The sequence below is a fragment of the Apus apus genome, chromosome 28 (assembly GCF_020740795.1).
Source record: "Apus apus isolate bApuApu2 chromosome 28, bApuApu2.pri.cur, whole genome shotgun sequence".
Lineage (NCBI taxonomy): Eukaryota > Metazoa > Chordata > Aves > Apodiformes > Apodidae > Apus > Apus apus.
Genome location: NC_067309.1, coordinates 654,251 through 669,792, shown reverse-complemented (window position 1 = coordinate 669,792; position 15,542 = coordinate 654,251). Strand labels below are relative to the sequence as shown.

Here is a 15,542-nt window from a genome sequence, read left to right as displayed (position 1 = left end):
CATTGCCCCTTGTCTTCTCACTACACACCCATGTAAAAAGCCCCACCCCAGCTTTCTTGTCGGGCCCCTTCAGATACTGGGAAGTTGTTCTAAGGTCACCCTGGAGCCTCCTCTTCTCCAGGATGAACAACCCCAACTTCCTCAGCCTGTCTTCACAGAGGAGGTGCTCCAGCCCTCTGATCATCCTTGTGGCCTCCTCTGGACACACTCAAGGAGCTCTATGTCCTTATTTTGGGGACTCCAGAACTGGACACAGTTCTCCAGGTGGGGTCTCACCAGAGCAGAGGGGGAGAATCACCCCCCTTGACCAGCTGGTTGTGCTTCTTGTGATGCAGCCCAGGACACGGTGGCTTTCTGGGCTGCAAGTGCACATTGACAGCTCATGTTAAACTTATCGTCCACCAGATCCTGCCCTCTAATTGGAGTTTACCTGGTGCTAATTGGGAATGACTGGCTTGGTTTCTTGACGGTGCATGTTTTGGAGGTGCCATTGGAGTCAATGATGCAGCTCTGCGGAGAAGGTAGATTCACCTTCCCGATCACCTCAAGAGGACCTAGGCTGCTTCAGCCACCTGAAGACCTGGTTTAGTGACATTGCCTCATGTCAACACTGAGACCACAACCCCACTGGGTCAGAAACCAAATGGTTGTGATTTGTGGGTCCCTATTTTGAAGGGACTTTTAATGTCACATTTGCACAGCGACAGGTGGCACCAGGTGGCTGCACTCAGAGCTGCAAGATTCAGGGTCTGAGAGGTTACCCTCTATGACCATAAATGTGTCATTATTTGATTTACATGTACTAATTCCGTGGATTGAAGTTAATTTAAAGCACTTTATTTGGAAGAGTACAGTCATTATTAAGCATTGAAACTAATTTTTGGGCCCTGTGCAGTTTATGTGGGTCTTAAACATTGTCAGGGTAAATAATATATTAAATGCTTGGATCTGAAGGGGAAGAGGCATGTAATTAACTTGAAAATTGCCCAAAAAATAAATTATCAGCCATGTGGCATTTTATACAGTAGATGATTGCTGGGATAACTTCTGGATAAGTTTCTTTGGGTTTTCCTGACAGGCTTTTTTTTTCCTTTGAAATGTAACAAAAATACAAACTACTATTAAAACTGAGTATTTGGTCATCTAAATACAATTTTACACTCTGATTTGAGACATGATTTTAATTCCCACTGAGAAGAACAGACAGATTTTTTTATTATTTTTTTTGCCAAGCCTTTTCTGAAATAATATTCAAATGCTCCTTTGCTATTGCAGGAGCAAAGTGGAGGAAAAGAACTGAGATTTTTGCTGTAGGGCTAAGCCAGTGCTAAAACTGCTGCACTTCCATAGCAATATCCCTTCTAGGGATATTGGCATTAATTGACTAGTAGAGTAAAATGCACCTGTGGCTACAGGAGATAAAGCTTGGCAGTGGTGACACCATTTCTCCCCTTGCTTCCCAGTGTGGAATCTTGGGCAGCAAAGGTGATGTAGGAGCTCTTGTGCTCTCAGCATCCCTTGGTATGGTGACAAGAAGGCCACAATAATACCGGGTCTGGGTCAGATCAAAGCTTTGTTTACTCCTTTTCTCTCCAGCAACAGCCACCAGCACATGTTTGAGAAAGAGCACAGTGAGAAATACAGGAAATCATTAATTCAAAAGGGGACTGGTACAAGCAGAGCACAATGGGTAAAGGGGAAGGGAAGAGCATCATTTGGTGGTGGTTCATGTCAAAACAGTCAGAGGGAGGAAAATGATAAATAGTGTTCCTTATGATTTGGAATTGGGTCTATTATTTCCATCAAGAGCCTTTGCAGAAAAAGCCTGAATGTGGTGATGACCTGTGGTGATGATGCTGGGGAGACATCACCAACAGACAGGAACATTAGGTTGTCGTGCTGGAAATGTATGACTTTGAGGCCATGTTGTAGAAACAGGATTAAATGAATGGTTGAAAGACAAAAAGTTGCATCCCAGAGACTAACCCAAACTCTTTGACTGTGCTGGGGACCATAACCAGGTCCTGACATAGCAGAAGAAAGGGGGGGATGGTCATGAGGCTTTGGTGTCCTGCAGCCATGAAATGGGTCTGGGCTGTAGGAAGCAAGTGACAGAGAATATCACGCTTGAAATACTTTGTGTTCATCTGAGAATCAAGGTGGAACTGGAATTGAGGAAAGAAAGGAAAAACCAGGGAAGGACACGAAGCATGGAAGATAAATGACAGCAGTGGTCCAAGAACAAATGAGCCATGGGTGAATTTGGGCTGAAAATCAAGAGGTTTCTCATTGCCACAGGAGAGAGCAGTTGCAAGAGCTCCCCAATGAGGCAGCAAGGACTCAAGGACATGCTTCCAGTCCCATCTTCTCAGGAAAGCCTCCATGTGAGCCAAGGGCATCTGCATCCCATGGGTGGTCATGAATGGTGGCAGCAAAACTTCCAGTTTGCAACACACGAGTGGCACGGAGCGAGGGTTCTGAGTATGTGTGCAAAGAGCCAGGAGGAAGAAATGGGAGACAGGTGAGGGGAAGTCAGCAGCAATGAGGCATCGGGTGGCAACCTCCACACCCAGCAAATGGCTGTAATAACAACTCTGGCAGTGCCTCGGAGCTCTTCATGAAGGGCAACAAACTCCACCAAGCACTGACTTCTGCAAAGGGAGGTGGAAGGAGCTGGCCCGGGGTAAGGTCCCAGTGTCCTCCTTCCTGTTGCTACACTGATGTTTTTGATTTAATGGCATTTTCCCCCAGCATCAGAAAACCATCAGGCATGGGGGGAGCTGGGCGACAGAAGGTTGGTGGGGCCACACAGTGCATCCCCCCCGGGGATGGGCCAACTTCAGTGCCCCAAAATAATGAAGGGAGAGAGGGGAGAGGTGAAACGCTCATCTGAACAAACACCCACTCTAAAACGGATGCCAGAGTTTTCCCCAGCTCCTCTCTCAGCCCGAGGGGAAGGTTTGGCTACACCTTCTCAGACATCCCCCTTGGCAGGGTCTGTGGGGAGTGAAGTTCCACCGACTGTCGCCGCCGAACCTCCCGCTCTGCCCAGTCCTCCTCGGGCTCCAAGCCTTTGAAGATGGCGAGTCTCTCCGAGAAGGTTTTGGCTTGTGGGAAGAGGATGTAATTGTAGATGATGGAGGCTGCTGCTGCCCCAACCAGGGGGCCCACCCAGAAGACCTAGGGGAAGGGGAAAGAGAAGAATTGGGTGAACAAAAAACAGCCTGAGTTTGGGGATCCAGGTTCTCTGGAGGGCACTGCAAGGGGTTTATGTTCCTTCCTGCCCTGTGTGCACTGGCAGCAAAATGCAGAAGCCAACTCTGCTCTGTCAGACACTGCTCACCTGAACTCCCCTCCATTGCTGTTGTGCCTCAATATACCCAACCATCCTCTTCTGTCTTTCTTCCTTTGCTGAGAGCTGCATGACCTTCATTAATGATAGGCCCATAATGAGCACGCTCAATGATTTAGGTTGCTCTGGACAAGTGTTTTCCTACCCATTTACACATTGCTGTAGAGAAGAGGAGGCTACCAGCTTGGGCTGGACACCTGTGAGCACATCAACCTGAGCCACTGCAGCTCTGGCTCCAAATGTCCTCTTCAGGGAATCATCCTGGTTGGAAGGGACCTTGAAGATCATCGAGTCCAACCATAACATAAATCCCCCTACCATAACCTGATTTACCTGTTCAGGGCTTAAATTGTGTCAGTAAACACTGTATCTACATTTCTTTTAAATACTTCCAGGGACGGTGACTCCACCACCTCCTTTGCAGATGGGAACGTACGGGAGAGTTCCCAGAGGAGCTGGTGGAAATTGGTGTACCCAGATCCAAGTGGAACCAGGAAAGGTCTCTAGGACTGGGAAGAAGAGCTCCCTTCCCTATTGGATTTGCTTCTTTTGCAAAGTCACGTTCCACAACCCACACACCCTCCTGTTGCAATGCTCCCTGCTCAGATAAGCCAACTAAGCACCAGCAGCCCCACCTCCTCCTGCTAATCTCTACATCTCTCCTCCAGCTGGGAGCTGGCATGGAAATGCCAGGAATCTGGCTGACTCTGTGGGTTTCTAGGAATGCTGGTAATCCAGGGGGCTCATCCCACCAAAACAACACATGGACCTGATTTCTTACCCAGTGGTCACTGAAGTCTCCAACTATCACAGCAGGAGCAAAAGATCTGGCTGGGTTCATGGAGCAGCCGGTGTAACGGATCTGCTGAGAAACACCAGACATTAGTAGCATTGAGCCCTTTTAGCACATTTTTAAAAAACCCTGGTGTGTTATGAGTATGATTCATTCCCTGTGCTGCTGTTTCACCCTCCAGCGTGTCTGTTCCAGGAAAAGGGATCCCAGCAGCTTCCAGCTCCTGAGTCAACACGGGTGAGTTGTCCATATTTGCACATCTTCTGTGCAAGGAACGTGTCCTGGGCAGGGTGCAACTCAGCTGCAGGCTGGGTGACATGCCCTGCAGCATGACCAGGGTTCTGGGGACAAGCTCCTGCTGTGCCAGTTCCTGGAGTAAATTTCTACTCATTGCCCCTGAGCATCATCAAATGGGTTGGGTTGGAAGGGTCCTTAAAGACCATTCAGTCCCACTCCCTGCATGGGCAGGGACACCTCCCACCAGCCCAGGCTGCTCCAAGCCCCATCCAACCTGCCCTTCAACACTGCCAGGGATGGGGCAGCCACAGCTTCTCTGGGCAACCTGTTCCAGCATCTCACCACCCTCACAGGGAAGAATTTCCTCCTAAGATCTCACCTTAAATCTCCCCTATTCCAGCTTGAAACTCTTCCCCCTCATCCCATCCCTCCTGCCCTTGGCCCAAGCCCCTCCCCAGCTTTCCTGGAGCCCCTTCAGGCACTGGAAGCTGCTCTAAGGTCTCCCTGGAGCCTTCTCCCCTCCAGGCTGGACACCCCAACTCTCCCAGCCTGGCTCCAGAGCAGAGCTGCTCCAGCCCTCCCAGCATCTTTATGGCCCTTGTGAAGAGGGATAGAATAGTCCTGTGGACACACAATCTTCCAGATCATTAAGACTGGAGGATGTGGTGTAAACATTGCTGATTTAATGCCTGCACTGAGAAGCTGGTAGTGTTGGGGGCTGTTTTGGTCTGTCATCCAGGAGGGATTTCCCTGGGTGTCCATACTTCCTGGTCTTGGTCCTGAGTGTCACAGCTGCTGCTGTCATCACTCCAGGATAGAAGACCTCGCTGATCCCTGGAAGCTGCCTGAGTGACTCAAGGAGCAGCACAGCCCAGCAGCTTAGGTTTTTTGACACTCAATAAAATCAGAATCCTGGCTCTGGCTCAGTTATGGCTTTGGTGGGATTTTTCTCTTCTACCCACTGGAAAGCCAAGGGCACCAGAGGAGTTATAAATCCCACACCCACCCTGGAGCATGCAGCCAGGCTTTGGGCACAAAGGCAAGGACAACTGAACAAGCTCTGCATACCCACCCCAAGGAGATGCCCCACAGCAACAGAAAGGCCAATGGACAGGGCAGGAGAGCCCAGGTTGTCCTCCCGACGATCATCAGTAGAAGCAAAGATGCACAGGACCAGCTGGAAGGTGAGGAAGAGCTCGACAGTCACTGCCTGCCCTGTCGTGGTCTCATTGTGCAGCTGGAAGGGGAGAAAAAGCACATCTCAGGGATGGGGAAGTTTTGGGGACTGGGTTGGAAATGTGGAGGGGGAATCAAACCAAAGAGGACACAGGAAAAAGGTGAGAGTTTTGGCTCCAACATGAAGAGGAGGAAAACTTCCCCAGGTAAAAGGAAAAGTGAGTTGGTGGGTGATGTTGGATTGACATGGCAGGACAGGCTTTAGTTGCACTTCTTTGGGTACTTTTTTCCACTCTACATTTTTCCCCTAGGGATTCCCACCCCCCCCCCCCCATATTTAAAATGCAAAATGCCTTTTGGAAGAGTTTACAAACTGCTTTTTGAAAATGCAAAAAATAAATGTTTTGGCATTAAAAAAAAGGAATTCCCTTCTCCCTTCCCACATTTTTTTGACTGAAAAAATGTGTCAGGTTTGAGCTGAGGCTGTGCCTGGCTGCACCCACTCTCCTTTCTGACACTTCACTGATTCTTGGTGTTTTGTCATCCATATGTGGATGGAGCTGGCAGCACTGAAGCCAGATGTGCAGCTGGCAGTGCCACTGGCTCTCTCATCACTGCTGCTTCCCTCAGCCCATCCCGGCACATCTACCTTTTCTTTCCTGGGTCAATCCATTTATCCTCCCAAATGCTGATCCCAAGATTACTCTGCTCAGTAAAGCCACGAAGGCAGCAATTCTCCTCCTGGCCAAGATCCAGAGCTGGATCTTGGTTTCTTTCCTCTCTCTGATATTTCCTCCCCTCTTAAGGGATAATTTGTGCAGGCAGCTACAAGATGAAGAGCCCACAGGGGGAAAAAAACAACCAAACAAAAAACCCTATTCCCACTTTTAGGTGATTTAAGCTGTAAAACAACAGAGCTGGGCATTTTGAAAGTTTCTCTTAAAGCTTCTACTTGCTTTGTTGGGTTTATTAAACCTCAGCTATTATCAGTCTAAATAGTCTTGTTCAGATTAATCCTCAATCCCTTTTGCAACCCTCTTAATCCCTTTGGCAGAGGAGCTGGATCCTGGCAGGGCCTCCCTGCTGCAAGAAAGGGGATTTTCTGGGCTGCTTCTGAAAAGACACACCCCACTGCTGAGCCTGGACCTGGGTGCTGCTGGTCCTGGCATGGGTGTCTCTACAGGAGCCACAGCTACCTGGATCCATCTGAAGAGGAGTGGTGGGGCATGGAGAAAAGTGAGGAGATAGTGAATCTGGCAACTGTTTAATTTCCCCCCCCTCTTCTTATCACGTGCATGGGTGGGGAAGGGGGTGTTGGAGGTCGGGGCACCACTGGGGAGTCCCCTTGTGGCTTCCTAAGGTTTCCAGTCTTCTTTTTTCCCTGTATGTATGAAACCAGGCTGGGATCCTTGTGATGCCACTGACACAGCCCAGGCACCCATGTCTGGGGGCACTGGGATGAACCAGCTGGATCTGGGGTGGCCATCACTGGAAGCACCTTAACAAGCAGTGCAGTTGAATGAAAAGCTGGGATTTAGACCCCAAAAAACCCCATACCCTGGCATAACATCCCCATTGCTGAGAGTCTGGCAGAGCAGCCTGTAAATAGTGTCATGGAGTGACCCAGAGGGGAGAAAAGGCTGCCTACAACCCCAGCAGGGCTGGCAAGTGGGACAAGGTTGGGGCAAGAGGTGGTGCTCTTGGTTGTGTCCTTCCCTAAACCCCTGGGACTCCTCTGAATCCAGCTCCTCCACAAACAGCTCTAGATGAAACTGAGATGATGGTGACTTTGTCTTCTAAGAGAGGTGTCTGTGTGGCCAGCTGGCTCGTACCTCTGGTTTTAGTTCTGAAAAGCAGAGGAGGCAGCTGGGACTCCTGCCTCCATTCCTGCTCCTGGAAGGACCCTTGGTGCAGCAAGTTGATGGTGCTGGGCTGCAGCTGACAACAGTTTCCTACCCAACAGTGAGTGCAAGGGGAGCCCTTGCTGGCCACAAAGCCCTTCTTCACATCCCTCAGCCTTCCCAAAAGCCCTGTCCAATCTTTCCTGCTCCCTCCCAAGCCCATCCATGGACTGAGTCTTACCTTGTTGATGGCCAGACCTTCCCGGGAGTCTGCCGGGGTGATCTCATGTAAGATGGCAGCCCCCACGACACCCCCCAGGAGCTGGGCCACCACGTAGAAGACAGCACGGAGGAAGGAGACCTGGGAGCCGATGAGACAAGCCACTGTCACTGCTGGGTTGATGTGGGCTCCACTGATGTGCCCCAGGGCTTGGACCAGCGTGCCGATGGCCAGGCCAAAAGCCAGGGCGATCTGAAGGATGCTCGGGGAGGCAGCTGAGGGCCAGTTCAGAGCAGAGCCCAGGCCAAAGAGGATGAAGACCAAAGTCGCCAGAAATTCTGCAAAGACAGCCCGGGTGAAGGCTACGGATCTCAGTTCCCACATCATGGAGAGGTGGCTGCTGGAGGCTGCAAGGTCTGGCCCTGCCCGTGGTGTCTTCAAGGAGCTGCTACCGTGGCTGCTGTGTCCATAGGGGGTGATGGGGACAACTTCTATATATAAGGATGAGGGGGGGCTGCAGGATCACCTGCTGAAGGAGGTGGGATTGTGGTCCTAGGAAACCTGATGCTTTTTCTTGTGTTCCAGCTGAGGGAACATCAGAGCCTGCCCCCCCTGTTAAAGCTGGGGAATGCAGCGTGTGCCACCCCTGGGAGGTCATGAACCAGCCTCCAGCCATGCCATGAAGCTGTTCCCTGTCCCCTGAGCTTTCCTACTCGGGGTCTTGTCCCCAGAGGTGCCTGTTGCTCCTCTCTTCTCCAATATCCACCCCCAGCATGCAGAGGACAGAGCAAACAAGGGGGGGGGGTCCTGCAGAGCTGGAGACAGAGCTGAGGGGGTTGTGTTGGGAAGTAGGATGGGGGCTGGGGTTAAAAAACCAGGCAAAACTGGATGCAGGAGTCTCTCAGAGGCACAAAACTCCAGGGGATTTACTACAACTTGATTCCTCAGAGTACCAGAACTTTACAGCCTGGGCACAGACTTCCTGCCACACAAAAAAATGGGAACCAGCCCCAAGGAATGACTGGCAAGAAAGAAATTCTGGTGTGAAAAAATTACATGCACAGGTGGAGTCCCAGCTGTGTGCTGACGGGGGGCTTGGCCAACTTGGCTCTTTAGAAATGTCTTGTTACTTCTTGGTGTTAATCCCCAAAAAATGAATGATATTTTCTTCTCTGGAGCATGGTTCTTCATATCAAACCATCCACTAATTTTCCAACAAGTCTGTTTTCCTTTCCCTGCCATTGCTCAGGGCGCATTTGCCCGTTCAGGGATGATGTCTTAAAGGCTCTTCTCTCTATGGCACTGGGGTTGGTGGGTTTGCTGGCAAGATACCCTTTATTTCTTTTTGTCCCCTTATTAGCAGGCTCTGAAGTTTTTCTAAAGCAAAACGAGCTTGGGGGGAGACACTCCAAAGGTAAAGCTGTAGCCAAAAGGACCATTTTATTTCTGAGGGCTGCAGGGTACCAGAACTGAGAGGCCATTTTTTGGCTCTCACAAAGGCTGCCACTGCATGACAAACCCAACAATCTTCCCTTCAAGAGGAGCCTTGGAAGTGCCACCAAACTGATGTGGAAGGCTGACACAAAATACCCCATATTGCTCCAAGTATGTCATAGAATCATAGATTATTTCAAGTCAGAAGGGGCCCGTAAGGACATGTGAGGGCCTGTTCTTTCCTCCACAAAAGGTGTGTAAATGTACTTGTCAGTTGGACTGGATGGTTGTTGTAAGTCCCCTCCAAATGAACTGTTTATTCTATTCCATTCCATTCCATTCCATTCCATTCTATTCTATTCTATTCTATTCTATTCTATTCTATTCTATTCTATTCTATTCTATTCTATTCTATTCTATTCTGTCCCGTCCCATCCTATCCTATCCTATCCTTAAAAAAAAAAATGCTTATGGGGACATTGCCCTTAACAAGGGACTGATTATGGGGAGCAAAAGTCCAGTCTGTGGGTGAGTCTGGAGCCTGGAAGACTTGTATTCAACTTCATCCTTTGAAAATCCTTCTCTTGGACTTCCTTGGGGATTTTGGTCCATCACAGCATCGCTCCAGCCTCTGGTTTTCCAACAAAGAAGCGAAACTCATGAAACAGGTTGTGAAGATAAATGTATTTGGGGTGCTGCTGAGCCATGAAATGGTCACAGCCAGTCTGCAGGCTCCTGCTCCTGCCTGGTGCAGACTTGGGAGCTCAGCCTTACCCAAGAACTAGTTGTGTCAGGGCCTGATTACAAAGCAGCTTTTATTAGTGCAGGGAATGCCAGAGAACTTATCCAGGCAATTAAGTAGAGCTGATACCCTATTTGGTTAATAGTTATTCATGGCAAGCAAGTTGTGGTGTATCAGTGCTTAATGAAGGCTAATTAAAAGGAAAGAGAAGTAAGCAGGATTAGCTCTGAGCAACTTAAAAATTGAACACAGCCTCATGGTCCTCACGTCTCCCCAGCAACGTGCAAGTTCATTGCAGCTCTGGCTCCTGCCACGTTTTGAGGTGTTTGTGCTGGGGATGGTGGGTTCCTGCTCCCTGCCATGGTGGACAGGCTGGTGTTGCATCGTGGGCCACCTTGCTGGAAGGGAGATCTGCTGTCATGGTCTTTGCTGCAGGGCTGAGCTACTTCTTGCTGTGAGGTGCTGTTTTCCTGCAGGAATAAGAACATGTCCCAGCCTTCACCCAGAGCCCCCCAGCACTGTGTTGAGTGTCACCCTGGTTTGGCAGAGAGGTGCCCACAGCCCAGAGCCAGACATTGCTGATGGCAAGCAGTGAGCCAGTGGCACAGCCAAGGTTTCCTGCCTTGCCATGGCCACATGTCCTGCCTGGGAAACAGAAATAGGAGACCAGGCTAGCTGAAGAGCTTGGTACTGGGTTGCTGAAGGTCTGCTGTGTCTAGGAGGGGTTTCTGGAGCCTCTGGTGTTGACGGGGACATGTCTTTACACCTTACACCAAGGATGCTGCAGCTTTGGGAGCAGCAAGGAGCAATGCAGGCCTGCAGCAAAGCTGTCTGAGATGGGAATGTGCATGTTTGTACCTTTTAATCCACAGCCCTTGGAGTGTAACGGGTTATCAGCCCTCCCCTGGGACCAAATGCAAATGCTCAGTCAGAGTGTGTTGAGCTCTGGGGAGGGCTGATACCCCCTGCTTCCTCCTGATGGCAGAAAGTGGCCTGGTAATGTCCTTTGGAAGAACATTTTGCAAACAAGGGAACTGTGCTTGCACAACAACTTGCTTCTCGAGTGACTTAGATGGCTCAGATATCTTTGCTTCCCTGGCTTTCGGGAAAGTATAAACATCTTTAAGGTATCTCCATTCCATCTAAAATACCTCTGAGCCACAGAGAAGAAAAGATTTATTGCATAAATAACAGTGAGTTTTCCTGCTTGGATCTGACCCGTCGCAGGAGGTGTGTGTGCTGCCCAGACTTTGCTGGAAGCTCCACTTTTTGCTCTTTTCTGTGAAGAGAGAGCACCTGCAGACAAGTCCCCCTTCTCTCCAACAGCAGAATGGACAACCTGTGTCCATGCTTCACATGGCACCAAATGCCCTTTTATTAGACACCAGAGAACCCACAGCAGGACTAAGTCTTGGGAGAAATCTGTGTACAACCCAGCTACTCCTGGTTCTGCTGTTGGTTGAAATAAGATGTTTTCTGTCCAAGAAAGGAGGTATAAAACTGAAAATGGTACCTCCAAGAGGTCTTTAGAGGAAGCCTTCAGAAGAAGCCAACTGATAAGAAGGACAGGAATCTGAATCTGCTTTATTGTGACTAATCTTCTTGTTCCCAGTTGAAGTTTTCTGCCTGGATAAATTATGTGCTGGTGCACTTGGCCCCATCCATGGCCCCCAGAGCAGCCCAGGAAACAGCAGTCATGGGCTGGCAGGACATGAGGGGAAGCAGAGCAGACGGGGATGAGGGGATGGACACGTTTGTGTTGGGATCAGCAGGGGCAGGGACACGCCAGCCAGCTGCTCCCCTTGGCATTGGAGCACCTGCAGCATCAGTTTGGCTCCAGGGACCTTTCCACCCGGAATGTCCTGACCCTGGTGAGCACTACCCAGACAGGTGGGGGTGGATCCTGCTGCTAGGGAAAGGACCAAACACAGGTCCCTCACCTTCCTCGAGGCTGAGCAAGGCTCCTGCTGCCCATTGTGGGAGGGGATGTACAGAGATGCCTGCTCAGGGTGAGCTGAAGTCCTCAAGGGAGGGGATTTGGACCCCTTTGAGCTCCAGGATGTTTTGGGATGGGACACAACAGCACAGCTGTTGCTGCAAGGCAACACAAGGCAACTCAAAGCACGTTCTTCATTCCATTTCATAAATGTAGCAGGAAAGTCCTACCTCTCTCCCACTCCTGGCTGGAGAAGAGACAAAGCAGAAGGTAACACGAATTCCCCAAGGCGAGGTCAGGAAAAATTATGTTCTCTCATTGTCATTTTACATCAAAAGTACATCTACCCAGAGGAGCAAAACAGAAAAAAAAATCAACACCTTCCCCAGCATTTCAGGCCAAATCTCAAATCCCTATTCATGCAAAACTTCTGCTGGCTCTTGCAGTGTTTATTGTTCTTGTTTTAACTAAAGCAGAAGGATTAATGCAGCCCTGACTTCCTTCATTGACTTGAATGAACTGAGCTTGAGTGTGGGCCAGGAATAGGGCCTGGTGTTGGGAGAAGGCTTAATTTTGTTTTTTTATCCCAACTCAAGGGCTTGCAAATGCAGACCTGAATGTTTGCCCAGGGTCTTAGTCAAGGTAGAGAGTGAAAGTCTGGTGTTGGTGGAGCTGGGCTATGAATCATGTCAGGATCAGTACACATTTCTGGTGGCCATATAAAACCCTGCCATTTGTGAGAACCATGAAGCCTTCCACCCCAGCATGATCTCTCCTCTGTACAGCACGTAGGCAGGGATTCAATTCTTTCCTCCTGTGAGTTGCAAAAAAAAAAAATAGAGACAATTTTTCTTTTGCTAACAACATGTGAGTGAGACTCAGAACGTCCAGCTCCAGGGAGAGGGAGAAACTGAGGTTTCTGCCTCTGCAGAGAGAATTAATAGACAAGATATGGCCAATCCCACCATGCTGCAAGGTCAGGATGGGGCTGAGTGAGGTGATGAACTCCCTTTAATCGAGCCTTAAGGAGGGAAGAAATGAGTGTTATCCCCTTGTTTGAATGCTGAGGCTCAAGGCCAGGCCATGGCCTGTTGTGCATAAACATTTCTAGGAAAAGAATTCATGCTTTTTCCCTCAAACCCATGAACAAAGCCACACACCAGGATGTCCACATAGCCAGTGCATTTTGAAGTGAGACAGACCCCATGGTCTCACCAGGTCTTGTAAGGTCTTTGCTGCTTACCCAGGCATGAATATTGCATTAGTTAAAATCAACCAGATGACAACATTGTCCTCAGGTGACAGAGCTGGGCAGGAGACCTCAGCCTCACCCTTTGCTGGGCACCTGGTGTTAAGTTTGCAAAACAAGTCCCATGGAATGAGCCAAACTCCCAAAATTGTGGAGGTGGCTTTGACACCAGTGCAGTGACATTACCTGAGAGCATCCAGGGTCTGGCCTTGTCACTGCTTTCCTCATTTTGATGTAGAACAGAAGTAATCAGGCTGAAGTCCATGAAGGAGAAGTGAATGAACTCAGTTCAGATGTCTTTCTCAACATAATCCTCCTGGATTAAAAAAACAAACCCACAAACCTACAAACACTAGGTCAGATATGGCCAGGAACTGGTCCTGCCAGTGGCTCTGGAAGTCCCCTGTCTCCTTCTGTCCTGTCTTCTGCAGCCCCATGGATGTGAGATGCTCATTGCTGTGAGGGATGCAATGCAAGTGCTGCTGCTGACCCACCACCAGGCTGTGGGTCCCACGCTGGGTTCTGATGCTCACCTGTGCTGGGGGATGTTTTTGGCTGCCCTCTCTTGACCTTCGCTGGGAGGGAAGGGCAAGTGTGTCTGGCAACTTTACCTTCAAGATCTGTCGTCTCAGCATCTTTCCTGGGGAGCTGCTGGTGTGTGTGCTGAGGAATGTGAGCAGTGCAGGGATGGCAGGGGCTTGTTGTGACAGACCCTCTCACAGCCAGCTGGGATGGATGGAACAAAAAAGGTGCTTCTGAGATCAGCATCTTGCAGCCAGTGCCATGGTCCTCATTGTACAGCCAGATCAGGGGAGTAGTGCAGGAAACTTTCTGGCCCATGGGGAAAAAGAAGGATCACTTCCTCAGAGAGCAGGTGTCAGACCAGAGGAAACCTCTTCCCAGCCATTAAACCAAACAGGCTTTGTAAAATCAGTTATTGAGTTGGAAGCTGTTTCTACCTCTGCTTTGGTGGAGCATGGTCTGAGTGTGGAGCCAGGCTCTGGCAGCCCTGGGAAGCTGGTGGCTGCAACTTCTCAGAGGCATCTTCAACTCGGAGTCTCAGCATGACCCCAAAGCCCTGAAGCTCAGCACGTGCAACGCCACGGGCAGCCCAGAGCCCTTGTGTGGTCCCTGCAGTGTCACCTGCCCTGTCACTTCCTGAGCCACTGACCACTCCAGGCACAGCAGGAGCATCCTCCTCCCTGGGGTTTCCAGTGCTTGGTGCCCAAAGGCCTGTGGGGTTTGTGCAGAACCAGCCGAACAATTAACAAAAGGTTGGACTCCCACCCTTGGTGAGCTCCAGGGGAAAGAAATGCAGCAGCTGAGCAGGGTGGTTGGCCCAGAGCCATGAGGGCACAAAGAGCTGTGTGGGATCATGGCTTTGCCCAAGGGTCATGGACACCCATCAGCTTCTCTCAGCCTGAAAAGACCCTTACAGGGTCTTGGGCACTGGCTTGGAAACCATTACACTCTTCTGACACAGCATCAGAACACAGTTAGGACCTTGTTGTGAGTTTCCAGAAGGTCCTCTCCACCAAGCTGCTAGCCAAGACCTGCTTTGGTGATGATGATTTTCATATCAAACAAGACCTTTGTGCTTTTCATGTTTTCCATGTTGCTTCAGGAAGTTCCTTTCACCCCAGATGGAGATTTCTGTTGAATGTGAGGAAGGAAAAGCAGGGGAAGGAGCAAAAGAGCTCAATAGATTAAACATCATCCATGAAAAAACCCAGCAGCCTTCACAGTTGGCCATTGGCCCCTTCCACCAGGCTGGATTCTGCAGAGGTGTCCCTTGGTCTGTGTGATCAACACACACCAGGAAAGGGCCAGGACAGACACCAAAACTGCTCCTAAAACACACTTTTACATTAGCCATGTAGGCAGGAGAAGATGCAACCTATTTATCTACAGGCTTTTCTCCCTTCTTCTCTCCTTTTGGATCTCTCTCTCTGTCTATCATCTTTCATCCTCTTTTCTCTCTTGCTCTCTCTGCTTTCTGGTGCTGCCCAGACAACTCCTATGCCAAGGCTGCCACAGTCTGGGAACCACAAAGTTGGTTTTATAAAGCCTCTGGCTCTTTTCCAATCCTGAGAACAAGGATTCAGCGTGAGATATTTTTGTTTGTGGTTAGAGACTTGATTTCTGTGGGAGCTTTTGGGCGCGGTGAGGGCCTGGCTTGTCAGCAGCATGAATTGCCACCCAGCTTTGGGAGAAAGACTATTTAAAAAAATTTATAAAAAATCTGGGCTATTGCACTGATTTCCTTCTGCACTTCTGCCTGTGTTGATGGGAACTGGCTCCGGGGTGTCAATGCCATTTGTTTTACTTCCTTGGATTGTGTAAAGCAGAGAGGAGCGTTGGCAGCTCCTCCAAGACCAAGGAAGTCCATCCTGTAGCTAGAACTGACACCCACTGGGTGAGGCTGAGCTGCCTGGGGAGCTCTGCCTTCCTTGCTGCTCCTGATGGAGCTCCTGAATTTGCTGCAGTGTGAATCCAAGAGAGTCTCGCTGGGGCAGGTGACATGGAGTGACAATCTCACTCAAAAAGCAACCACCAATACTG

The 15,542-nt window shown here is 49.8% G+C and overlaps 1 protein-coding gene across 1 annotated transcript; it reads right to left on the bottom strand.

Annotated features, from left to right (window-relative positions):
* Positions 1–2,928: 2,928 nt before the first annotated feature.
* AQP2 (aquaporin 2) lies at positions 2,929–8,019 on the bottom strand. Its single transcript, XM_051641459.1, has 4 exons — positions 7,641–8,019; positions 5,455–5,619; positions 4,134–4,214; positions 2,929–3,180 (listed from the first exon to the last, which is right to left on the bottom strand). The coding sequence occupies exons 1-4, from the start codon at positions 8,004–8,006 to the stop codon at positions 2,965–2,967; spliced, it is 828 nt and encodes a 275-aa protein (XP_051497419.1). The 5' UTR covers positions 8,007–8,019; the 3' UTR covers positions 2,929–2,964.
* Positions 8,020–15,542: the final 7,523 nt, after the last annotated feature.

Coding starts and splice junctions, on each gene's coding strand:
- AQP2 (XM_051641459.1), bottom strand. CDS start 8,006: ATGATGTGGGAACTGAGATCCGTAGCCTTCACCCGGGCTGTCTTTGCA. Junction 5,620..7,640: donor AAGGTCTGGCCATCAACAAG/GTAAGACTCAGT, acceptor CTCCCCTTCCAG/CTGCACAATGAGACCACGAC. Junction 3,181..4,133: donor GAGACTTCAGTGACCACTGG/GTAAGAAATCAG, acceptor CCCTTCCCCTAG/GTCTTCTGGGTGGGCCCCCT.